The sequence below is a fragment of the Anser brachyrhynchus genome (assembly GCF_964034855.1).
Source record: "Anser brachyrhynchus genome assembly, chromosome: 1".
Taxonomy (NCBI): domain Eukaryota; kingdom Metazoa; phylum Chordata; class Aves; order Anseriformes; family Anatidae; genus Anser; species Anser brachyrhynchus.
The window spans coordinates 60,689,734-60,717,035 of record NC_137694.1 but is presented as its reverse complement, the minus strand read 5'-3'; the positions used below and the strand labels follow the sequence as shown (position 1 = coordinate 60,717,035).

General features: G+C 42.2%; 1 protein-coding gene across 8 annotated transcripts in view; it reads right to left on the bottom strand.

Annotated features, from left to right (window-relative positions):
* KIAA1549 overlaps nt 1-27,302 on the bottom strand; it is a 144,350-nt gene that overhangs the window by 75,683 nt on the left and 41,365 nt on the right. For all 8 annotated transcript variants that reach the window (XR_013949896.1, XM_080588780.1, XM_080588774.1 and 5 more), the window contains exon 2: nt 626-3,373. Coding sequence is in view for 7 of the 8 variants with exons in the window: in XM_080588780.1 (XP_080444906.1) it covers nt 626-3,373 (2,748 nt within the window). In the remaining variant the exon portion in view is untranslated. The remainder of the gene's footprint in view (nt 1-625; nt 3,374-27,302) is intronic.

The following is a 27,302-nucleotide window of genomic DNA, read 5'->3' as shown; positions in this document are numbered from 1 at the left end:
TGTTAAAAAAGCCAAGGAGGTGGGAAAACACCAAAAAAAACAAAACCAGATGCTGAGACAATTGGTTCTGAAAAACACTAACGTCACTTTTTCTGGTTAAAACCACACCAAACCTAATAAGTATGGGAGGAGGGAAAATATAAACATAAGCTAGGACAATAAAATGATAAAAACGGTAACAAAGCCCAAAATATTTTTGAAGTCAATTTTTTTCTTTCATATTAAAATATTACCTCATGTGGACCTTATGCAAACAACAGCATCAATTTTAAGGAGAAACTTAGAACATTTGGCAGAACATTAACAGAATATTGTTCGTTTTCCACCAATCAAGTGATAAAGCAGTCTCAAATATATGTACTTGTATATACGTATCAGCAACTTTAAAAGGCAGTTTCATTCACTGTGTAATGTCTATGTAATTCACTAGCATAGTGAACTCTGTACAAATGAATTCTGCTCTTTTCAAGAAAAAAATGATAGACCCATGGTTTTACAGCTGTCTAAATTTTACACTATATTTCTCTGAAATAGTCAAGTAGCTAATTCAACCCCCGCAGCCTAACTAAGGGCTCACAGTACAGTGGTTTCCGAAAACAGAACCAAAACGCGGGCGGTCTCTCACCAGCAGTGACGAGGTAAGCATCGGGGACCGCGATGTCGCAGACGTAGGGCTGCCTGGTGGTGCTGGCGGCAGAGGTCAGGACCGTGGCTCTGGGCCGAGCGGTGGTGGCGGGCAGAGGAGGGGAGGAGAAGATGGTGGGCAGAGGAGGGGAGGAGAAGGTGCCGGGGCTGCTGCCCGCAGCAGGCGTGCCGCGGCTGCTCGGGGTGCTAGCGGCAGCGGTTTTGGGGACAGTGCCAGGAGCAGCCGTTGTGTTGGTACTGCCAGTTCCCACTGGAACATCATACCCCGTGGCAGGGCGAGAAGTCGGAGGAAATGGTGTGGGAACGAGCGATGTGATCACAGATGGAGATTGTGTAGGAGAGGGAGCGACGCTGCTGGCATCGACATGCGGCATCAGGCTGTCAGGGCCTGCAGTCACAAGTGCTGTGGGGTGGGCGCTGCCCTCGCTGTGGGATGTTAAAAGCAGCGTGGCGTTAATTGTAGCACCAGTATCCTCATCAGAAGCCAGAACGGTTGAGAGCAGAGATGAAGACACGTTTAAGACAGGAGCTGTTGGAAAGGGAGTAAACAGAGAGATCAGACTCGTCTCGTCGAGCAGGACGCTGCTGGTAACAGGCTCGGTGTCGGAAGCAGGCAGCACCAGGGTGGGAACCACAGGCTGGAAGGAGGAGGGCGAAGGCTCTAACTGAGAGGTAGCTCCTGTAACAGCTGAGGTAATCACAACTTCGGATCCCACTACCAATACTGATGGTGCTTCCAGAAACACAGATGAGTCAGAATGCAAACCTGATGATGGCATTATTTCAGGAACGTTTGGACCTGGAGTAGAGGATGCATTTGAGTAGAAGTATGGTGCTTGTCCGAGAGAGAACAGAGAAACCTCAGTGTTACTGGTAGAGCTGACAGCAGTAGCTAAGTCCCAGCTGGAAACATCCTCATAAAGTACTGATGTTCCAGTCAACAAAGTCTGAGGTAAGAGTGTTGATAAATCCCTCTGCACGACAGAGTACGAGTGTAGCATGGCTGACGACAAAAACGAGTAGCTAGGTTCAATCAGAAATGGTGTTGATAAAAGATTGGATGAAAAATCTGAAACTGTTAAAGATGGTTCTTCCCTTGTAGATGTCTTGTCAAGCAAAAATCCTGATTCTGATGGCCTAAGTTCTGGTGAGTCCAGAAAAGTTGTGTGACTGACTGCAGAAGACACTACCGCAGTTTCAGACAGAACAGTGGTGGCAGCAGCATGTTCTGCACCAGTGCTTGGTGGCGGTGAAACAGTTTCCATAGCAGAGGGGGAAAACTGGGCAGCAGAGATGTCTAGTGACATCTCTCCAGGGAGATGATGGTAGGAAGGAGAACTCATAGGTATTCTGTCGTCAATGGCAGCGCCCACAGTGCTTGATAAAAACACACTTGAATCAGGGATCTCTGCAAATCTTGAAGAAAATGAAACAACTGGTCTTGATGGAAAAGAAGTATCAAAAATCTCAGGTGTAGGCTCATCAAACTCATACTGATCGGTAATTACAGTTGTAAATGGAGTTACTCCTTGTACTTCAGAGGCTTGGACTGACATGGTTTCGATGTAATCACCTGAGCCCACATCGTGTTCTGGAGCGAAGCCTGCCTCTGGCAGAAGTGAAACCGAGTCACAGTATAAACAAGAACTGTATGATCTCGTGAAAGGCACTGGGCTTATGAGCTCACTAACAAGCTCAGGTTGACTTGGTATTTCTGAACCAGCAGGCAAATTTGGTGCTGTACTGGAGAAGTGGTGTGTAAACAAGCTGGCATTAAGAACCGTACCAGCATCAGCAGAAATGACAGCTGAGTGACCAGGGAAAGGTGCAAGTGGAAGACTGATTGCAAACAAACTGGGCTCAGCACTGGCTGCTGCAGCAGCAGGTGTGGCCCAGGGACTGCTTGGAGCAGGGTAGGTCCTTACACCGAGCACTGCTGTTGCCTGGCTACTGACATCAGTGTAATTGTCACCATTTGGGTCTATACTTTGTGCTGTAGCATCGGCTGCAACATGGCTATCTCTATCCAGCAACTGGAGATGGACAGGTGGCTCTTGGGAAGTTGCCTCAGAAAGCAGAGATGTTAAACTTCTGTTTACGTTTTCCCACACCTCACCCACCTCCTCTAAAGGAATGGGAGTGAAATAAACATCTGTATTTGGAGGGTGCAACAGCAAGTCTCTGCTTGAACTTACAATTTCACTATCTGGTACAAAAGGCTTCAATTCTGTGAGAGTGTTACTGTGACTAGGGACAGCACTTAGCGGAGTCTTTTGCTGTGCTGTTTTCAAGATTTCGTATGGTATAAAAAAGACAGATAATGAAGGTGTTAGCAACAGAGTTTCTAATGCTTCTCTTGGTGGCTCTACTGTATTAGACTGATGATCTGGTAAAACTGCAGAAGACTTCAGTGGAGGAGTCCACTGTGCCTTTGGAAATGAGCTAATAAATTCATTGTCACTTAAGAATGCCTCATTGCTTGTTACGGAGACATCTAACAATGGCATACTTCTCCATTCTGAAATCCTGATCGTTTCTTCTTGGTTAAATGAAGTCACATCAAGGGGAGTGGTAACTGATGATGAAACTGTTTGAAGGAAATTACTTTCTTGGGACTCCAAAGTACTTTTTGCTAAGGCCATTTGTGTCCTGCTGCCTGATATGCTTTGGTGCACCTTTGAGGCCATTGAGAAAAAGGAAAAATTTCGCTGCTCCATGGATATCTCATCTAAATAAGGAGGGAAAGAGAGAAAAAAGAAAAAAAACCACCAGATTAGCACAAGTATTGATACTGGAATGAGCAAATCTCTGCTACGCAGAATTCAAGGATCAAGTCAGCACAAGAAATAAGTTCCACTGTGAAACCCTGTTCCCTGGAACTGACCAGGACCACAAGAGCTCCTCTCACTCTGCACCTACTTGTCCCTTGACAGCAGCACCACAGAAAGCCCACAGAAGGACGGAGAGCAGCTCCCTCTTACCTACACAAGGCTATAGTGTGCATCAGCTCACAGGCTCCCAAAGTAAACAAACCAGAAAGGGTAACAGGGTACAACGCAGAGAAAGACTCTCTGTATCTTTAGGGATCTAGTTTAGGTCTTCTGCTTTCCATTAGCATCACTTCATTTCCTCCAGTTTTATTATTTCTTATTATTAGGCTCACTGGCAGATCTGTTCTGTTTCAATAACCAGCTCCTGTCAATATCAGAAATGAACGGCACGTGCTATTTACGGGATGAAGAGGTGGGTTCCTTTTATGTAAGGCAAGTGTGGACCTGATATCTACTGCAAGTATCTGGTGAGATGAAACATGTCCAGTAGTTAGGTTTACATTGCCTGCCATTCTTTTCACTTCTCGCCTTTAGCAGCCAGCAGTAAATTCCTTTGTTATGCAGCTGCCATCTTCATCTGCATCCTGCTGTAGGAGAACTTTATTTACAGGCCACCTGTAACAGAACTTTCACTGCTCAGACTTGCAGGACTTAAGTAGTAATAGCTGAGTTCAAGCACAAAGGAGAAAAAGCTATGAATTTACCAGATATTTTAGGAAGATTCTTGCAAAAATCATGTATCAATACTATTTGCACAACTTGACTGTAATTCCTCCTCACACAAAAGCATCCTTGTATTACTGAGATCTGCATACAGGCTTTTCCAACCATGGACGTGTTTTGCAAAGGAAAGGCTTATTACTGCCTGAGTACTTTAGTGAAATGCCTAGATATGACTGATAGCCTTCAGAGCTGAACGTTAAGGGAAATCACAGAAAACTTCTCACAGACATTTTTCTAGGGTACACACAAAGGCTTCATTCTTAGATTAGCTATCCCCGCCGATCATCCCATTTCCCTAGCATTACTGTTCTCATTCTGGAGCATCTATGCAGTGCTACTGGAGCCTACTGACAATGCGCACTGAAAAGGCTGGCGGGGGTAGGAATCCCACCCAATTAATTCACCAGGGAACAGTTCAAAATAAAACCCAGCAGACGCAGTTCTAAGTGCCTGACGGTGATATGGCATGCTACTCAAGTGTAGCTACATTAGCAAGCTCTTAGAGGATGCCTTGAACTCCGTAACTCCTGGCAGATCTTTGCAGGAGTAGTTCACCTATCTGTTACACACAGTTGCCAATGTAACAGCGCTTTGCAAAAGTGATAAACCGCTGTCATCATCCCTTCCACTCTGGTCTATTTGCTAAATTCCCTGACAATTTTTCAAGTGCTGACATACTGCCCTGGTAAGCTTTGAATTTCCTGATCTGGAAAGCACAATTATAAAAATTAATGCACAGAACTAATACCACTAATCACTGCTAATCAAAGATGAGCCATGCGATAATATACTTTATTTTACAGATCCCATGCACAATATTTTGCAGCATAAAAGATATTTTGCAGCATAAAAGACTCTCTCAGGTAGTCCCAATCCATTTTTAACTCCTGAAACTCACTGGAGGCACTGTTAGATTTATGATCTTTGTGGTGTGATGATAAAATATGCTGCCTTAAAATGCTCAAGGGGGAGGAAAAGGGGGAGGAAAAGGGGGAGGTCAACTGCTGGAACACAGACAGTGCAGCCACCCTGTAACAATGGCTTTTGCAAGCAGTTACCGAGTTACCATGAGCGACAGAAACTGCAGCTCCCATCAACCACAGGACTGAAGCACGGACCCTGAACAGGTGTTCATGATGCCAGTCCTGCTTGCTGACAGAAAGTTGTTCTACATTTTCTCCTCGTTAAAGCCTTCCCTAACCTCACTCCTTCCTTTGACTCAGGCTTCCAGCCTTTAGTTTTTCCTTTGTGACATTTTGAGTAAGCAGGGAGTTACTAAAGGAAAAGAATTACAAGACCATGAAACACACTGTCAGAATGAATCAATTCTCTCCCAGTATGCATGCAGTGCGTAAAGGCACACCACAAATCCTTTTAGCTGGCTCTGTAAAACACTGCCCATTTTTGTCACACTTTGGACACCTAGTGTTTGCTTAAATGAATTCCAAATTATAGACAAACGCACTGATAAAGTTCTCATTGCTCATCGTGGCTTCATGCTGCAATTCCCAGCATCAATTCCACAAGAGTTGTGTCATCTTCAATGCAGTAAGCACAGTAAATGTGGAATCACTACACAAGACCGTTAATGTGGCTGGCAAAGATGTCCACTTTCTGATTAGTAAGTGCACTTGTGATCACGTATCTGCACAAATCCTTGACCCAAAGCTAGAGGTGATGATATATAAGTTGATTCTACAGACAAAACAATTGCACTGCCTATACCTGCCCATGCTATGCATCTTCATCTTTCTTCATGCACAGAGAACTCCCGTTGTCATTGCTCAGATTGACAGAGGGATCATCACAAGGCAAAATCCTGCCAGAAGCAACCACACGTCACGAAGACGTTCTGTAGGGTTAGTTGCACTGCTATTACAATCCAACAGACATGCATAAGGCAAAGGCCATTTTGACTTCTGTCTTTACAATTAGATTTTTGTTGAGAATCTGTCAATATATGTTTTCCTTGAAAGAATAATACGTAGGAAAAAAATCCAGATTTATTCATTTAAGGAAAACAGTAAAACACTACTCCCAAAACACACTAGGACTTAGAAACGTTGCAAGCAACAAGACCAGGTAAGAGCACTGATTGCTTGAGATGAGCGGAGCGCGAGAAGCTCACTTGTGCACATAGGATTTTGAAACAAAAACTCGCTGGCAAGTTTGCAAGCCAACGTACCACATTATTTGCTTTGCCTGGCTTGTTAGAAGCGGGGAGTATTAATGACACGCCACTAATAATACAAATTATTGTTTTCTGCTGTCTCCAGAAGAACAGCGTACTACTTGAATGCCGCTCGTCAGCACCGCGCGCGCCGCTCACGGAGAGCAGATGGGGCGCGCAGCAGATGTGCCAGGGAGCAGCCAGACAGCGCACAAAGAGCAGCAGCGAAGCGCGCTGAAGGAGGTGAAGGCGTGCTGCATGGCAATCACATCCTCTTCGCTGCAAAGCAGCTGATCTGGCTACGCCACGGGACAAAGAAGCAGACAGGCTGCACATGTTGTGGTGCGTTTTAATGCCGCGGCTGCACAAAGCTATTGATTAGTAGCAACGCCGACTTGTTTGCTTGCGCAGCTGTTGTTGTGGGGTGACAGATTCACCATCCAGCAACTGCACTGCCACTGAGTGAGACAACGGTGACAGGGTGACAAGCAGGCAAGCCACACTCCACAAAGCTGATAACGCTATGGCAAAGAGGAAGAAAGGAGAACACTTGTAGAAGTGGCCACACGAGCCACAGATGGCACCAGGACAATGCCTCAGTTCAGACAAAGAAATTCAGGCACCAGAAGGAGTGATAGCAAAAGCAGCATGCTAATGTGCGTGGGGTGGTGAACTCTGCAGCTTCTGCTGCCCACAAAAACAGGTGAGAGTTTAAACACAATTCATAAGCACTGAAACCTGTCACTGAACTCAACGAGCCCGAAAGCTGCATGCTACGCACAGTAACATCAGCTGAGACTCGAGAATTTGCAAATGCCATAATACCAGCACAGCAATTCCCCATGACTGTAGCAAAGGACTGGTGCAGTCCGTAGACTTCTTTGGTGACAAGCTACACCACCTGAGATTGCCAGAAAACCATGTTCGAGTATCACCCAGGAGCTAGGCTAGTCATTTTTCCAGGAAGCAATTAGAGAAACGCAGTTTTTATTCACTCTGCGGTTGCAGTTCTGGAGAGTAATATTGCTCTATACCCTACAATAAAGTAAAAAAAGATGTTCTGCATTTGCATATATATAAAAATATATAAATACATGTAAATATATATTTATACACACACCCTTATAAATACAAGACCAAGATGTAATCACATCTCTGCCACTGATTTCTCATGCAACTTCAAGAAAGTCACATCACTTTTCTGCACTCTGCTAGTAAAATGTGGTAGTTGTACACTATCACAACTACCGCCACCGATTAAAAGTAGGTAGTGTCCAGTCTTACAAAACTGTTAAATTATAGATGATAGATGCAGACATCAAAAAAATGAATACATAGTAATCTTTACTTGTAATAAAACTAAGATTTGTGAATAGAAAAAATAGCTCCGTTACGGTGACAAACTATGTAATGGCTAGGTAAAGTCTGAAAATACTAGAAAGTGCCAGAAAAGTAGTTCAAAATATAAATCACTTTAAGAAAATGATCTTCTGCATATAAACACAGTGATCTACATCATTACATTTTAATGTCTTTATTTTTATGCAAGGAGAAAAGCTGTTCTTTTACTGCTACCCGTTGTTTAGGCAGAGGTGTTTTAGGTAGACCAGCAACCAAAGCTACAGATGTTCCAAGTATGATGAAGAAATTCCTATTAACTGACTAGGTAACAGTGGTTTCCGAATTATTAAAATTTAAGCTATTAACTCACTAGTAATTTTCATCACATGAAATGGCTCCCTGACTATGGGGTAGAATAGCATGTCATATTTCAAAGACAGTTTCAACAATTTTTTTTTGCCATCCACCACTATTCATCTTTTTGTTTGAGAACCGGAAAATAAGAAATTGAAATAACAGAATGTAGTGTGGGACGAGACCACCCAAGGGTAAAGAGAACGATAGGCACAAATATATCTGAAAAAATCATAAACTGTTCCTCATATGGCTTAACACTTAATAACTTTCTGACTTATTTAACAGCATTTATTTCGGCTTCAGTCAAAAAAAAAAAAAAAAGCCTTGTATGTATTAGGTCATTGCAAAAAATACCCACAGCTCTCTTGTGTAAGCGTCTGACTAATTTCTTAGGTGTCTGGCTTGTAGGAAAATACCAGTCACAGAGCATTTGCAGCTGAAAAGCCATCTCATTTCTTCTCTGGGAGGCATTCAGCAGGGATTGAACAATCACAGTAATTACCCCAGCACACAAAAGCCGGGGAGAGGACGGGGCTGGGAGCCCAGTTCCGCGGTGGGGCTCTCAGCAGCTTTTGGAAGATGCTGCTCCTGGACCATGTGCTGCACGTGTGCAATGCTCCCTCCGGATAACGCAACTGGGAAGCACAAGGGACAAACAGCATGTGGAGGCCTAACAACCATTACTCAGAGATCTCAGAGATGTTCATTTTCATACTGTGGAAGATCCAGAGCATCTCTCATTGTTTAACACGTGTGCTTGCAAATTTTAAGTTGCTTTTACTACCTGAAAGACTTAAAAGATAGAAAGTAAAGAAATAAAATATTTAAGTCACAGCAGTCTTGCACGCTGCAATAAGGCGGAAAGAAAAATCCACCACAAATGGAAAAGGCTGCATTAAGAGAAAAATGATACCGTTACTAGGAAGCCCACAAAGCAGGCACCTACTTACATGCTCACTCACTTTTGCACACCAGGTTTCAATACATAGCCAAAAAAGAAGAGGAACATCTTGAAGTTGTTCTTTATCCACATGCAAACAGATGTGGCTCAGCTGCTACCCAGGTGCAGGTTTACAAGAAGTTCCCCCTCCTGCACAGCAAACGAACATAAGTTCCCATCCCTACACAAAGAGAAAAGATGCACCAAAGCACAAAGGGAAGTGGCAAAGACAAACGCTTGCTTGCCAGCAGAGTTTGATGAAGACTTTGTAAAAGAAGAGGGTTAGTAGAAGGTGGTCTAACTGCATTTCATACCCCTCTGAGTCAAAAAACACATCAAGGCACTCCTCATCAAGTATTACATTAAAAAACAGACTGCAGTACAAAATGAATGCATCAATGAACCTCTATCAGTCACTTTATCTTCCCTACCCAACATTAAAAGAAAATTCCTTTGCCGTGCTTTTGCTGATAGCCATCACCCTAAAGAGCAATAGGCAGACTGGGATCCCAATTTTCACCGAACAGCTTATCAGAAAATTTACAGTCTGTTCTGATCCAGGAATCTTCCAAACATATCCACCGTTGAGGCAGAAGAGGACCCTTTAGTAGTTTACAGTAACTGGTAGATCAAAATAATAATAATAATAAAAAATTCATAATCTAATACCACTGTAACACATTGTTTCGCACAGAAGAGGAAAAACCTTGCGACTCAAGGGAAGTTTTTCACAAAGCAAAAGATAGCAACACACCATCAGACCATGAGCTAGGGACAGGAGAGCGCACAGACGGGGGACAGAGCAAACACCCCCACCCCACCCCACACACACAAAAACACAGCAAGAACCACCCCCCAAACAGTCTGACTGCCTTTGAAAAAACTCTGCCTGGTAACAAGTGGGCTGGGAACAAAACCTGTTTACGGAACAGCTTTTTGCGACTACAAGATATGTGCAACCCCAAACATACAAGAAACCCTCGCTCATGGAACCGCATAAAGCTTTCAGAGCATCAAGATGCCTCGAGTTGAGGGTCACTCCCTCACACAGAGGGTGAGAAAACAAATCCAGCCATGTCAATTCAAACATTTTGGGGGAAGAAAAATACGAGAGATGATGTCAAACACAGAAGCCTCCTGTGACTACGATGCATTCCTACAGACCAGCACCCACAAGAGGGGAACACAACAGCTTCGTGCAGAGCTCCGTGCTCTAACGCAGCCGGCCAGCCGTGCACGCACACAAAGCTGCAAATCAAATCACAGCCGAAAGCCTAGCTGGTGCTGGGAGCATTCACACTTTTCTGGCATTCAGTTGTACGTGACATCATCATGTGGGAAGCCATATGTCAGGGATAAAGTACACACAAACTTGAATTGGCTTTGCAAACGTTAATTCTAAGAAAAACACTCGCCAGATTTGCTCACCATGGTCATTCTTTTATTTTTTTATTTTTAAAAAAAAGTAAAAGCTTTCTTCCTCTACTCTTCCCCCATTCCACTTAAAAATATATATTTTTTTATTTTTAATTCGCTGACTTTCTGCAAAGTAAGTTGATTTCTCATCTCTGAAGAGCCTTTGTCAGCTTTTACACAACTAAACAACTACTGAAAAGCTTTGTTTAGGCTAAAAACTGCAGTGCCCCCCCCAAATGCAGATACTGGAAGCTTTTGAAAAGACCAATTAAATTTATATTAGCCTCTCTTTTTACAGATGACACCTATCACCGAGCATTTTTTTGCACCCAATGCATACAAATGCTTTTAGGAAAAGCTGTCCTTAAAACAAAGTAATTTTTATTTCTTCAATTGTGTGACCACTATAAAAATCCCTAAAAGAAATAAAACAGAGAGCCTGAAGTCAAGCACAACTTTTTAATTAAAACAGAGCCTGTGCTGTATTATTAGTAACCCAGTTATCCACAGGGACTCTCTTCATTGACATATATTCTTAACTGGGCCGTGCTGACAAAGGAAATGTATACCCTTGACTGCGCTTTAAGTTGTTCAGGTCAGCAGGGTCATTGCTTGTGCACCGTGTTGCTGCTCCAGAATTGTATTAGTCAACAACCCTACCTGCAATACCTAAAATCACTTCCTTTCACAGGCTAATTCAGAAGAAGGATGTGATATGAAGCATGATGAAAAAGCTGAAAAGATATGATTTTCAACCAACATCACTCTGTATTGAATTCAAAACTACAAACACCATTGCTCCTGGCCGAGATCATGGCAATACAGCTGTAGATGCTCCATTTCGCGATCAGTTGTATATGCATAAGTAAATAATACTGGTAAGCTCTTCCACAGTCAGATATGAAGGCATTTAGTAGCTGTACTCAGCATTTGACAGTATGCAAATCAGGTTACACAAGAAAGAATCCTGTCAAGGCACTTCACAGAAAAAAGAGATGATAAAAAGCTGGGAGAGAGCAAAACAGTCCCAGTTACCAAGAAGCCTTTGGGGCTGAAAATAAGTGCTCACTGTGAGCTGTAAACATGGAAAGAAAAGGGATGTGCAAATAGATGGAGCAGAAATGTGAGAAGTAGTCACTTTAAGCACAGGTTTGAAGTAAGTTTATTTAAGATTTTTCTCCATAGCCTGCAAGGGTTAATGGACCTGAGACCACTTGGAAAATGAGAAGCCGCCTCCTCCTCCTCCCCCCCCCCCCCAAAAAAAAAGCCAAAAAACTCAACCCTATAAATACATAGGAAGTTTATGTGTTCACTGCACAGTATCAAAGGTCAAACGTTTGCTATAGTTCATACCCAAAGAACTTTCAAAAGTTACTTTCCTTGAAAAATCATTAGGGAAGAGGGAAAAGGTAATGAGTGCTATTTCAAATAGAAAAAAATCAAACCACACGCTTTTCTGCTCCTTCCTAACAGGCTGTTAGGTTTATGTATTGAGTGTTCAATACTTTAAAGTCACTGCAGCTATCTTTGTTGGGAGATCCTGAAACCGCACTAGATTTAAGAATAATTATATCAAATAAGATGTTTACTTGTACAAATATCTCAAGATTTAGCAATTAACTCTGGTCTTTTTCTCCTTAGTAACATCCTCACAACATGACGAACTTCTTCACTGAAAAGGTTGTTAGGCATTGGACTGGGCTGCCCAGGGAAGTGGTTGAGTCACCATCCCTGGAGGTCTTTAAAAGACGTTTAGATGTAGAGCTTAGGGATATGGTTTAGTGGAGGACTTGTTAGTGTTAGGTCAGAGGTTGGACTGGGTGATCTGGGAGGTCTCTTCCAACCTAGATGATTCTATGATGACAAGAAACCACAGGCATTAACATGTTAGAGGAAAAACTTGCCCAAAGGTTTTTCTTCCATGCCCTTAACGCAATGCAAGAGGCCTAATCACTGCTCCCAGAGCATTCCCCTGGAAACTGTTTATCCAGAGCTACTGCAGTCCGTGCTGTCAGACCTGGGGCCAAGCTCACGACTGACACAAATCAGTTCAACTCTGTTGGCTCCAGCAAGGTTGCATCATCTTTTCCCAGCACTGAAGTTGATGCTCTGAGACCACAGGTTATCAGCCATACAGTACCAACCAAGATATTAAGGTGTGGGTCTTCTTAGCACTCTTGGTTGCTCAAGGTGCATGCGGTTCTTGGAACTTCACAGAATGAAGGTGTGAATGTTGAAATCCCCAGGTCCTGACTTCCATATCCTGCCTGGTGACAAGACCATCCTGTGATAAGAACTGGAGTTTGTGCAGGGCCCTAGAGACTTCATAGCCTCAGTTAACAAAAGAATGAATAAACAATGTATTAACAAAAGTAGCAAAATGCATCAGAAAAGGAAGGGAACTGCTGTTAGAAATAATGAATATAGAGATAATCCAGAAAAAGAATCTAAGGAGAGTAATCTTAATTGAATCACGTATAGCAGAACCAGAAAGATAATGAAATAATTGTAAAGTGCAGGGAAACGTATGGGATTGGAAAGCATTACACAGCCCTGCTTTACAGAGCTGTCGGATCACAAAATTCTTGACAGGAACAATATTACTTCAGGAACATAATGTAAAACTTCCTAATTAGTTTATTGGGAAATACACTACAAAGACAAAAGTAAAAAAGGGAAATTAGAGAATTTCCTTTTAAAAACTTAACATACACAAGACAAATAAGAAATAGAAACAACTTGTCACAAAACAGATCTATTTAGGCACCTTTCCCAAGCAAGACTGCCAGCAAAGAGTAAATGAAACAAAGAGAAACATTAAACATGTAAGAACAACGAAGCATTAAAGAAACTGAAAAGCCACAGTCCGGCCATGCTAGTCTAGGCAAAGACATTTTTGTTGTAAGTGATATTTATTAGCAGCATGAAACAATATCTTCTCTTCCTGGAAGCAAGTGGGAGGAGAGGCCGTTGGCAAGGCATCATGCAAATGCAGCTAACAATAGCTAAGTCTGTCACTCTCATCAGAAATCATTCTACACTTTTCACTTTGGCTGCCATAAAGCATCCCCTTCTGACTAGGCTTTTCAAGACCCCGCTGCACACCACTATCAACACTATGGTAGCTTGGCCGCAAATTGTTGCATACGTGAATGACGACACTGGATAGACAGTTCTTCTACATCCTTGCTAGGAGCTTTCCTGGTCCTTAAGCTTCCTGTGTCATCCCTTTCTCCTGCCCTCCACAGTGTCTATTGTGAGAGGCTGCACAAGGCCTCCATCACTGCTCAGTAAAACTATGGACACAGGAGTCAGTGAGGAAGAATAAATTGTGACACATACTGATTAATCATGGACCTGTATGGACTACTCCATCTAATACAGGCAGCACTGTAAAAGTTACTCCCACTTAAAAACAAACAAACTAACAAAAAAACATGGCTAGGACTTGAAGTTGCTCTAGTGAACTGCAGGTTTAGTTAAAACCAAGCTGATGCCAGTGCATGTTGAAAAAAAAAATAGAGAAACACAGGGTTGGGATGCATCCTGGCTGCAGAGCATCTGAGGAAAAGGTAGTAAAAAAAATAAGTCTAAGAACAGTGACATCTATGCATCATTAGAAGAATGCATGCTGCTCTTAGTTCAGACTTTTGTGTTTGTTTCTGTATCATCTGATGTACATTTTCAGAGAACCTTGAAGTTTAACCTAGTGGAGTGCTGAGGAGCTCCTTCCTCATGGTGTACTCCACAGGACAGTACATAGAGTAATGGGAAGCTCTTCCAGCTTCCAAATATATTCTGAACTGAATTTAGGAACTGGGGTTCTGGTTTATGATGCCATGAACTGTTTTGACTTTTCTACTTGAAAAATATCATTGCATTGAAACTGGCCTCTGTAGTGTGTATGGGGCTGATCACAGCATTCTCCACAAGGTACCATATGTTTGGAAGCATCTCCCTTCCCTTTCTGAAATAGTCCAAGGGGAAGGAGGTATTGAACTTACAGATGTAAGAAAGAAAGAGGCAGAACAATGGGTAAGCAAGAATTCACTTCTGTTGAGAATCATGACATGAGTTCCAAGAATAAAACCACAGGCAAAGTTGATGCGTATTTTTTATTTGTATATAAAAGCAAATAAATAGATACAATTTTCCAAAATATAGAATAGACTGCTTTCTGATCAAATACATTACTCTATTCTCCTCTACTGCATGCTTAATACAATTTAAAATAATTATAGAGTTCCTCAGTTGGTTTTCAAAAAAAAAAGCTTATGCATTTCACGATGTTTCCAAGTAACAGGAATTAAATGAAAATGATTGCATATGTAACCTATTCTAAATGTGTTAAAATACCCAGTTTTGTTTCAGATAGCACCAGCCGTGCAGCCCCCAAGGTCAGTGCAGCAGGAGGGCAGGAGGTGCTCCAGGCACAGAGCAGAAGTTCCCCTGTGGCCTGTGGAGAGGCCCCTGGTGGAGCAGGCTGCCCCCCTGCAGCCCATGTATCCCACACGGAGCAGATCTCCACGCTGCAGCCCGTGGAGGAGCCCACGTGGAGCAGGTGGATGTGGCCTGGAGGAGGCTGCGGCCCATGGAGAGCCCCCGCAGGAGCAGGCCCCGGGCCGGAGCTGCAGCCCGTGGAGAGGAGCCCACGCAGGAGCAGGGGGCCTGGGGGGAGCTGCCGCCCGTGGGGGACCCGTGCTGGAGCAGTTTGCTCCTGGGGGATGGACCCCGTGGTACGGAGCCGTGTGGGAGCAGTGCTTGAAGAGCTGCTGCCTGTGGGCAGCCCCCGCAGGGTCAGTTTGGGAAGGACGGCATCCCGTGGGAGGTGTTTTTAGTTTGCTTTTAGTTTCTCACTTCTCAAGTCTGCCGCTGATAGGCAATACATCAATCTCCCTGTCTCAACCCATGAGTCGCTCTTCCCTTGCATTTTCCCCTGTGCTTCTGAAGATGGGGAGTAAGAGCAGCACGGTGAAGCTGAGCTGCCTACTGGTGTGAAACCAAACCACCACAACTGTTCACAATAATTCCACTTGAAGTGAAACAGGTTCAAAAGAAAGGGGAAAGAAATACAGTAACCTACCAGATACTTGAAATGGAGCATTGACAATGTAGCTTGATATGTCCCTTACAGATATGAAGAATTCACTCCTGGCTTCAGGAGAAGCAGCTACAAGACAGCACGTTAGGTACAACCAGACGTGCTTAGAGCACACTGGGATTCTTCCCCTTTCTCAAGTGGAAGATCTGAATTAAAGATACTGGTTAACTGTTGATGCATTCTTTTCCTAATATCCTACATCCCAGGAAATAATGTTATTCATCATATCTTTATGCCCACACCTTTGAAACCAAGAAAGTAGTACTAAGATGAGATAGCCCAAAACAAAATCTTATAAGCAACTGCCTCAAAAATTGCAATTTAAAAAAAAGTTCTCAAGAAGAAACACTTTCCTATGGAAAAGAACTGCCCCAGTAAAAGATGATAAAGCTTGGCCTTTCACAGGTCATGCTACTTAAGTACCCCTGATCGAAAATGGACAGTGTTTCTGGATCAGGTCACAGCACAGATACTTTGCACTACATTGCCATGTATAACTAAATTAAAATAATTTTATTTATGCTAAAGGAAAAGCAGGTCAGTCTCACAAGTTACGAGCTGCAGTTTACCCTTTTTATTTGACTCCCTATGGCTTCAAACCCACCTCCAACCAACAGTTTCTTGGAAAGGGACTTGTAGCCTAATTATCTCTAACCACAATACTCCTACCCTACTAATACTCTCACCATCAACTGACCTAATATAGATAATGGCAGTAGGAACATATTTATTAAAGACCTAAGGCACCATTTCTCCATTCCTGGATAAAAAGCACTTCAGAAAGGTTTTTTTTTTCCCAAGTGAGTATACAAAATCATTTTGAAAATCAATGGAAATTTTTATTTTTTTTTAATTGGACCAGATGTAACTTAAAAAGATCTTTAAGAAGAGATGCTTTTAGCAAGACTGAGCTTGATTATCCTTTGCTTTCAACCTTATACAAGTTTTAACACATCTGTGAAGTGTTGCTATCCTGACCTGGTAAAGCCTGCACATGGTGCACAGGAAATAACTGCCTACAGAGAGAATTAGATCCATTAACGAATATTGGTGTCATCCAGGAAAGAGCATGGCACAAACAGAACCTGTTAGTTCAAAAGAAAAGAGCAAACACATTGGAAGCATGATAGCTTGAGAAGCTCTCTTTGCTCTCAAATGCACTACATTTAAAACCTGCTATTTGCAATGATCCGAGCCTTATCCAACCTTTCGAGCAAGATCTTTTCCATGCAGCCTTTTTTGGGCAGGACCAGCGTTGTGTGGCACCAAGCACAGCAATACAATGGAGCTTCAACCCTCCAGAGCAGCACTGTGCAAAGCACTTTGAGTGCTCCAAGACAGGGAGTGCTCCTGACTCAGCTGTCTGCACAAGGGTTCTCCAGAAAGGACAGAGTTTCTCTCACAAAGGGAAGGTACGTAATAAAATGTGTTAATTGTTTTTAAGTACATATGAAGGTATTGCAGAGAGGAATCATCTCCTTTCCACATCCACATTGGACAGCTCAGCAGTCCCAATATTAACAAGCTTAAAAAAAGCAAATAAACTGAATTCAGACGTTAGAATGAGTTTTCCAAAGGTCAAGGCTGCTCTACATTGGAAAGGATTGCTCCAGATGGTTCAGGAGTCTCCATCACTGGAGGTCTGTAAGAAGAGTTTAAACAACCACATTAGAAATGATAATTATAACTGATCCTTTATTTGAGGCTTTGAGACTTCTTTCAGAACTATTTTCTCTGATCCAGGCTGTCCAGACACACTGCAGAGGAAAATCAATGTCACATGTATTCAGAAAAAAAGGTTTCTGGGCTGAACCTCCTGGGCACAGATTCTCATACACAACAAAGCTGCTCTAAATAAACTGATAAGCTGTGTTTACGAATATCCAGATTTCCCAGCTACTCTAGAAAGGAAATTCTCCTGGATCTTTTAAATTATAATTGCTAGGTTATAGATAGTGAATTGCCACCATAAACCTAAGTTTGCCAAGGAGCATGCCAACCACAAATGTGCAAAAGGTATCCTGAGCAGCGAATGTAATTGGTGAATATATGGAATTCCATAACCCTAACTAGTAATTAGTTGCAAATGGGTAGCAGGCAAAGCGCATACTATTCTCTGAGAGGAACAGAGCAACATATTCTGCATTCAGCTCAACAGAAGCATACACAAACAACTTACCACCACCAAGGACCCAGCAGTAAAAGGGACCAATGTTCAGAAACAGTATGTGTATGACTGTCACCAGCTGCACACCCTCTGCGGAGAAAGTGTTATTTTCAGAATCTCTAAACAACTACAGGACTCATTATAGAGGAACAACTTGTTTGGCTATGCTGTTGGGAGCCTTTCTCAAGTAAGGCAAGCCCTCAAATCCTTTATCTTCTAGCGTTGCCCACTCAATCCTCCGAAGGCCAGACAGTCCATTCAGTTCTTGATTACAAGTGAAGTACAATGAAGTCATGTTCTGAATGACTCCGATGAACAGAGCAGTATTTCAATGTGTACACAAAACACAACCAACATTCAGCTCCCCCAGAACTGTTTTCACATCTTCCTACTAGCATGAGAAAGAAGGAAGAAATTATAACCAGTTTCTTAGTTACAACCACAAACATTTTAAAAGCACTCAAACGCCTGTACAACTGCACAGTCAAAGAAGCAGTCCCCATCGCAGACACGTACTGCTTATACTTCATGGGGATATTTCACCCCTTCTTTCTCTACACAGCTGCTTCCCATAATAGCTACATCAAGGATAAAACCCAAGTTTATTTTGAGCTGCTCTGGACTCCCACAGCTAGCAAAGAAGTTTTTTCAGCAACCTTGGCTGAAGCTGTCCTTAGCTGCACTTCAGGACCTATTTGGGCCTCAAAAACTATACCCATTTGTATCGACTAGTGCTGCCTGCTAACTGAGATTAAGAGCAAAGTTGGACACCTCCTACTAATGTGGAACACTTTAAATTCCTATCACTGCTGACAAGAGTAGCGTGAGAGAAAACTGTGAGCATGTACTGCACGCTGGACTGAAATTTTCCCCCTAACTCACCCTCTGTGACGCTTCCACCTGAAGAAGCTCTGATGAGAAATGGCTAAGGACAGTTATGCTTCGGTGATTTAGGGTCAAGCTCTGGTGTCTGCAGCAGCACAGGGCGCTTCAGCCTCATTTAGGAAGTCTGGAGGTTGCTCTTAATACAGAGGTAACACTAGAAGGAAGATTACATGTACCTTGCTCTCAGGAGTTATTCTAACATTACTATCCTAGGATCAAAAAGGTGTTTGCCTCATCTACCATATGTTGACGGCAGACAGGTAGAACGATCAAAATAGGAACTCTTGGTGATGCTTCTAGTTATAGTAGGTAAGAAATGTTTTACCTGTTTTGTGGCAGCATGTACAAGCCCCTAGGGAGACTGGGACTCCAGGCCCTGCAGTACCTGCTCCATGACATCCCACTTCACAGAAATTACACTAAGTGCTGATGGGAGGAGTAGCCTCAATCAATTTTCTAAACTAATTCTATTATTTTTAACTACTGGAACTGGACCCTGAAGATTTTTTTTCCTGTAGCTTCTTATTCACCATGCCCCCATCTCCTTTCCCTTTCCTGCAAAGTTAACTACCCAACAGCACTTCTACTTCAAAAGAAGTTAGATTTTACTTATTCACACACAGACGTACATTCATTCATTATTATTTTGGAAAAAGCTAAAAGCATACTGCCACGCAAGCTTTCTAAATAGTTGAGAGTAACACTGAGATCATTTCCAAAAGGATCCTCCGTTCTGATTCATCAGATCACTGAATCCTTTAATCTACAAGTAGTTTTTCTTATCTTTCCAAATTAATCACAAAGTTTTGAAACACTAAGCATCAAGTTCAGCTAAGACATGCAAGCAGTAGTGTTCCCATCCAAAAAAATTAAATTTAAAATACATAACCAGGTCTAATACGCATTTCAGTTACACCACAACCTGGTTAAAAAAACAACAGAAAAAAACTTACATACAAGGGGCGTATTAGCACAAGCATTCACAAACCCAGAGTACAGTCATTTTCACAGACAGCTAATTCACCAAAGCACCCATTATAAGCTTCCTGGAAGCCCTCAAGGTCCATGCATCCCTGTAATTACCACTGTAATCTTCTTACATGTTCAAAAGTCTCCGCTAACACTGAGTCACCAAAAATAAATTTTGAAAAATCAGCTTCGCATATCTTGTGGCATTAAGTCTCAAAGGAATAACCACACTTTACACTAAAGGACCAGTTATCCTTTTAAGGAATAGGAGAAAAGTATCAAAACCCAATACACTACCTGCAGTGGGCAGTTCTAGTTTTAGCCCTTTGCACGCCCAGAGGCATGCAGTGTGCCTTTCTGCAAGCCAGGCCTCTGAAATCTCACTACACAAAACACCTTAAGATGAAAGCAAATGGAAGGCGTGTCATGTCATCAAAAACAGTTAAAGGACTGAAAAAAACAGGAGAGAACATCAAACAAGTATAATATGATATAGATATTATCCATATACAGATCTAATATGAAGCTTAACAAAAGCAAGTGCCGGATCCTGCACCTGGGACGAGGCAGCCCTGGCTATACGTACAGACTGGGGGATGAGAGGCTGGAGAGCAGCCCCGCAGAGAGGCATCTGGGGGTTGTGGCTGACAGCAAGCTGAGTATGAGCCAGCAGTGTGCCCTGGCAGCCAGGAGGGCCAACCGTACCCTGGGGTGCATCAAGCATGGCATCGCTAGTCGGTCGAGGGGAGTGATTGTCCCGCTCTACTCTGCGCTGGTGCGGCCTCACCTCGAGTACTGTGTGCAGTTCTGGGCACCACAGTACAGAAAGGATGTAAAACTGTTGGAGAGTGTCCAGGGGAGGGCGATGAAGATGGTGAAGGGCCTAGAGGGGAAGACATATGAGGAGCGGCTGAGGTCACTGGGCCTGTTCAGCCTGGAGAAGAGGAGGCTGAGGGGGGACCTCATCGCAGTCTACAACTTCCTCGTGAGGGGGAGTGGAGAGGCAGGTGACCTATTCTCCGTTATCACCAGTGACGGGACCCGCGGGAACGGGGTTAAGCTGAGGCAGGGGAAGTTTAGGCTGGACATCAGGAAGAGGTTCTTCACCGAAAGGGTGGCTGCACACTGGAACAGGCTCCCCAGTGAAGCAGTCACTGCACCAAGCCTGTCGGAATTTAGGAAGCGATTGGACTGTGCACTTAGTGACATGGTCTAAACTTTTGGGCAGACCTGTGCAGTGCCAGGAGTTGGACTTGATCCTTATGGGTCCCTTCCAACTCAGAATACTCTATGATTCTAATATATAGATAGCGTGCATACATTGTGTCTGTTCTGGACGAGTTCTTAGGCTTCTCCTTCCCACACATCTCAACTATAAATCTAAGATATTTTCCCAGTTTCATAGCCTGATATCCAATTCTTATTTCAGTAAGATCTTCAGACTGCCTGCACACTACAGATTAAAATACAGGAAATCACAATCACGTTTATACCCCAACTCTGCTCTGATTTCATGGAGACTGAAACCCTCACCTCCATCTCTCTTCTCCCTCCAATTCCCCAATTCTCTGGCAGCAACTGAAGTCAGGATAATATATTTGTGCTCCTGTGAGAATTGTAACATCCTGACCAACCTTTACAAACTCTGAGGGCCTTTGAACAAAGTAGGTGAAACGATCACCTTATGGAAAGCTGCAAGAAAGACTCCCAGAAATTATGATTATACCAGCATGCAAACAAAATGTGCTGTTCCTCCTGTCTATAGAAGGTAGCAATGGAAAAAGGGCACTTAGCAGAAGATGAGCCTTAGCGCAATATCTGGGAGACATCACAGCAGCCTCCTCTGCAGCTCTGTTCCTACCAGCTGCCAACAACGCACAGTTCTGCGCAGACTGTAACCTAAAAATCACCATTTTAAGCTTGATTTCCGAAGTGAGAAACGAATATGTTATTTTACTGTCTGTCCTCTCCAGTAATTTCTGGATGCATTGGCTAATTCCAAAAGTATACAACAGAAACTCAGAAATAATCAGATTCTCTCATATTTCATAAAAATATGCATCTGAGCTGAGGAAAGAAGTATCAATTAGTCATTGATCTGCCCTTCTCTCCGCCCCCTTACTGAAGCCTCAGGCAGAGCTCTGCTTGTAACATGCCTTTGGGGGAGCAGCTGGCTAGCAAACGTGCATATCAGCAGCTCCAGACATAGCACCGCACATACTGCTTCTTGTCCAGTACAGATATCTTTGACATCGACCCGCTGTTACTGCCCTGGTTGGAAAGGGATGGAGGGAGGAGAGGGAAGCAGGGCAACTGTCAAGGCACTGGGATTCATAAATCCTGCCCATCGTGGAACAGATTTATTTTAGACCAAGTCGCCCTTCCATCTATACACCTACCTCTGCTCTGTGTAGAAATACAAAAAATCCACCTAGTCACAGCAAGTTTCCAAACAGCTGCACAAAATCACGATGAACCTAATCACTTCAGAAAATGGATCCTTCTTTAAAGCTATTTCTGCCAGTGAACCAAGCAGCCAAGTACTTTGAAATGCAAAGCTCAACCTGGCACACAACTCAAGTGTTGAACACAAACAGAAGACAGTGACTTCAGTGACTTCTCCCCCAACAAGACAGGAGGAAATGGGACCCATCATGTTTCCTCCAAATAATTATTCATTTGTTAAATTATTCCTTTATGTAAAAAAATAAAACAAGTGCACGACAAAAATGATGTTAATACTATCAAGCTGCTGCAGTACTCCATTTCCGACTCCTGCACCCTTTACGGAAAGACCCCATGCAGACAACGATGGCAGCCCTACAGTGGATTCCACATCAGTCACGAGAAAAATTTTCATCCTGCAACAGTCATCTTTGATAGTCCCCTCCTCCACTAAAACTCATTTCTGTATTTTAAGGAAATCTACCCTCTTCTACCCTCTGTTCTCAGCTCTAAATATTGCAAAAACTTCTTGCCAGCAAGCATGGTTTCCTTCTGTTTTTAATAACAGAATGGTAATGTGCAACTATAGCATTCTTTACACTTCAGTCTGCAGCTTAAAGTCCTCTGAAGATCTGTTTCCTTTTACACTTTTATTGAACATTTTGTTCAGTTCATAAAAGAACTAATTTGATTAATACAAAATGTAAGATGAGCCTTTCATCTGACACTGTATAAAAGAAAAATTGGAGGGATGTAGAGTTTGTTTAGGTTTTAATGTACAGGGTTATAAACTGAGGAGGTAAAGCAGACTGAACTACAATTATAACTTGGACCAAAGGCTGGAGTTACTTAGCACAAACTATGGATTATTCTCGGTTCTCTGTAGATCTCCTACAGACACCATTAGTCAGATGAAGCAATAGCTGGGAATAAAATGCATCACTACTCACTACTCAGAGCATTGTTCAGCATCACTCAGGATAAAAGGATGTAAGATATGCATCTTCATTATTCTCCAAAGTCTTTTTGCCCCCATTACCTCATTTATGAGCACAATTAAATTATGCATATATTCATGCATTTAAGTTACTTAATGATTTGACTCTTGAATCTCTAATTATGCTTAGCAGTCTTCATCAGAGAATTGTTAATTCAGGATACTTAAAAGAGCACTGCATTATTTCACATTTGGAAGTTAGTCCTCTCAGCCTCTAAGGATCAGAGATTTTACTTCTATTTCAAAGCTGTAAGCTAAAATTCTGCACAATCTGTCATGCAATCTAGATAAATACATCAAGCAGACCAGATCTGGCCTCTAGGCAGGGTGTTCAGCTTCCCTGCCTTTGCTATATTCTCAGTAGCTTAAAATGCAGTAGGCACAGGTTAGACTGCAGAACTGAGAGAGATGGGTTTGGGTGCAGAAGCTTGAAAATCTATGGGTTATTTTCCCCAATCAAGTTGCTGTGGATGCAGATGATTTGGTTGGGAGCTATATAAAAGCAGAATAACCACCAGCATTTTAACTATGCCGTGTCAGAAGCCAGGCTATCAACACGCTAAGCAGCAAATCTGAAACTAACCCATGAAGGGAATGTGCTAAGACAAGGGAGAAAGCAACAGACTAAGCCTATGGTAACCACCTGTTTAAAGCAATGCTTTAATATAAAGCAAGGCAGTACCAGGAGAAGTTACATAAAACAGCCTAAAACAGTCTGCTAGATTACCTAATTATTCAGAAAACTCTGATGGTGCAGTACTATGACTAAGCAGGGTAATGATCTTTTCTGTTTCCTGAAAAAAATGCAGGGCTCAGCTGTAGGCAGTTGCATGCCAGCTTTAAGTAAATTTTGTCTAGCACTGCATCAAAGAATCCCACTGCGGTGAACCTTCCATCCTCGCTATCCCACCAGTAACTCAATTCCCATAAGGAATTAGTAAGGCTAACGAACTAAACAGCTGCATAGAGTTCATTTCTGCATTCTTAGCACATGCATGTTCCTTATGTTTCTTCTTGTCTGTGCAAGGACGGTTCTGGTGGAGGAAGAAAAGGAGAAGTAAGAAGTCAAAGAAAAGGGTGAAGTCAGAATTTATCTGTTGCACCTTGGTAAAAGTAAATGAAGTTATGTGAAAAAAACATATGTTTACTATTATAGCAAGAAGAATCAGACCAAAAAAATCTGTGGTCTCTAAATTTCTACTGTTAGAGCTTTTGAAGGTGAAGCATTTTGCAGTAGCATCAATTTAGGATTTCATTTTTTCTTTTAAACATACTGAAGCAAGTGTCCAGTCTTAAGTAGTGATAGAAACTACTGTAAAACAGGTTATCATCTTCAATTAATACTAACATTATGCTTACACTTAAAACAGAATAGAAAAATACCACAGTGCTTAACACACACACTATACATCCCATCCAGAGCAGCTTAGAAACACACGTGGCCAAAAATTAAGCCTTTAATTCCTTCCTGGAACAGAACAAGCAATAAAGAGAAGAGTAAGCCCCAGCATAAGAGAGAAGTCATGGAAAAAAAAGCCATTTTTACAGTGCCATGGAGCAGCAAGAGAAGATGATATCCCAGGAGAGATCAAGGCTGAAGAGATGTTCTATTGTCATTTAATTACATAGCTGATTAGCTGGCTAAACATAAGTACATTTTGGCTTGATATCTGTCCAGTAATTCACAACAGCAAACAAAGAAATAGGATCTAACTTGCTTATTTCCTTACACATAAAGAAGTCTAGAAAACACGCAAGATGAGGTGGAGAGGAAACATCACAAAGCATTTATTCAGGTGCCAAGAAGGGAAGTACTGGAGCACAGCAAATCCAATAAATATAAAGTTTGAAATTGCACAGCGTTCCAGATGACAGTAACCAGGAGGACACCAGGCTCGGTCTGGCTAAGCTCAGTTATGAACGTGAAACGAGCACAAATGGTGCTTCGCTGATTAAAAGCACCTCCATCTCAACAAATCCGCTTCTTTTGCATTTCTTTTGCATTTGACTGCAGCAACTAAGAAAAGAGATAATGTGGGGCTTTGATCTGTTTGAGGGTACATTTAGCAGTTGAGTCCTGATCTACAACTTTTTTCCGCTTTCCAGTGCTCAATCTTTTAAATCTAAGAATGGTGCGCTAATCAGTACACTCCAGCAACAAGCTCTGTTTGTGCTGGGTCATCAGCAGTGCCCCCACAACGTCCTTTTAAGCAGTGCAACTTTTCAAGCTGCAGAATGGACTCTCATGCCCTGTCTTTGAGTAGTAGCTACGGCATGCAGGAAAAATAGGACACAATCATGTCAGCAAAAGTGTTTAAAAGGAAGGAAGGATGTCCAAGGATGGAGCTATGCTGTACAGCTGGGCAGCTTACAACAGCATAGAGTTGGGGTAAGAGCAGAATGTTTTTTGCTCAATTAAAAAGAGCCCGAAGTGCACCATAAGCACCAAAAAAGAGATGAATACCAGAGTCAGAGGTACTGAAAGGAGGAAGTCAGGTGAGACATCTCCCCATTAGCAGCAGCAAGCTGTTCGGTCAGACCAGCCATCCCAGGTAACTTCGTCCTGACCACCAACAGAATACTAACAGTAATAAAGAACCAAACCTTATGTGGTTAAATTAAATGAGGTAAGCTTCAGGTTAAGTAGTTGATGAGACAAAATCTGCCTGGTTTATGCTCTGCTTCTAGAGAGATGTAAATAAGAATATATGAACTTACCAGCAGCAAAACTGAGTTGATAGTACTGAAAGAATGCTTTAAAGCCTACTTAAATACTAAATTTGATCTGCCTTTTTCTTTCTTCCATATGCTAACAAGTAAATCTAAACATCTTAGTCATCGGGTGTGGTTTATTTTAGAGTAGTTTTTCTGAGATTTTGTTTAAAAACAAATCACTGACATCAGCCTGACATTTATTAGGACCCTTTCCGCAACAAAATTTTACCCAAGCTTCAGAACGAGAAAGACAACCAGGAAAACTGATTTAGCCCCAGAACATTAGAACTGCGTTAGCAAAAGAGAACGTGCAGTTTTATGGGGTTTAGCTGTGGGAGTGAGGGTTGGGCATGTGTCACAACTTGGTGACATACATTTATAAGAGGTTTGTTTTTCTATTCACTGTGCAGTCTTTTGATTTTGCTTTTCTTTCCAGCGAAGCTCCATGTTTGACATACTTTACCTGTACCATAACTGCTGAATTGCAACAACAGCATGCCAGGGTCACCAAATACTCATCCTTGCCACCATTTCCTTTCCTAGCCATGCTAGAGTCTCCTTAAACACAGCCACGTGGCACTGCACTGTGAAAACAGGACAGAGCTACATAATAGCCATAAAATACATGGACTTTTTTCCCCACAGTTTGTTGTAAGCATCCCAGGAGGGCTGAGAAATTTTTCTCATGACAGAAGAGCTATACAAGGTACTGTATGTAACTCTTGATTAAGTTTAGTACATTCTACATATAATGCTCTGTAAATTATGAATGGTTTATTCTGGGTCCCCACACTCCCAAATCATTGAAACCATGAAGTAAATATTAAAACATGTTTTTATTATTATTTTTTAAAAGCTGTAGCTCATGTTAGAGCATTGTTAAACCCTTGAGAGCTTAAAGGATCACTTCATCTAATTCTTTTTTTTCCTTTCTGTAAAGTAATCATGACACAGTACTGCAATGTAACAGCTGTGTTGGTGATACACCAAGATGTAATCGCTAACACTGCTCAAAAGTTATGTGCTTTTCCTTTATAGTCTTCCACCTCACTATAATTCAAAGAAAAAAAAAGAGAATTGTTTTCTGAAGCCTTAAATCTTGAAGCCTTGACCTGCCATTCCTCCCCCTCCTTTGTCATTACTCTTCTCCATGGGCAAGAATAGATCATTTTAAACCCAAAGGTATCCACAGCTGAGATTTACTCACCTGTATTCATCTAAATATTCAATGACGCAGCACTTCCTTTGCAACAGCTTGTCAGCTTTACAACACAGGTGGGTATGATCTTTACATATTAAGAGGACTTTTATTATCTTAACCTTAAGATGGTAGAAAGCTTCCATGAAAGTCTTGGAACAGACCAAAAGAAAAAAAAATCCACCCATGCTTATCACACAACATATTCAGAACATTACATAGCCATTAAGCATTTGCATTCTTCTAATGAATATATCAGATGTAGTTTTCCCCACGTGTAATAGGTGACCTATTTCAAATTAAAGGTTCTTTATAGTCATCCAGTTGGAAAGAGAGAAACGTGAATATACATGCACATGGTTTGTTACTACTCTGTAAAATCTGCAATAGTCCTTAACTCAA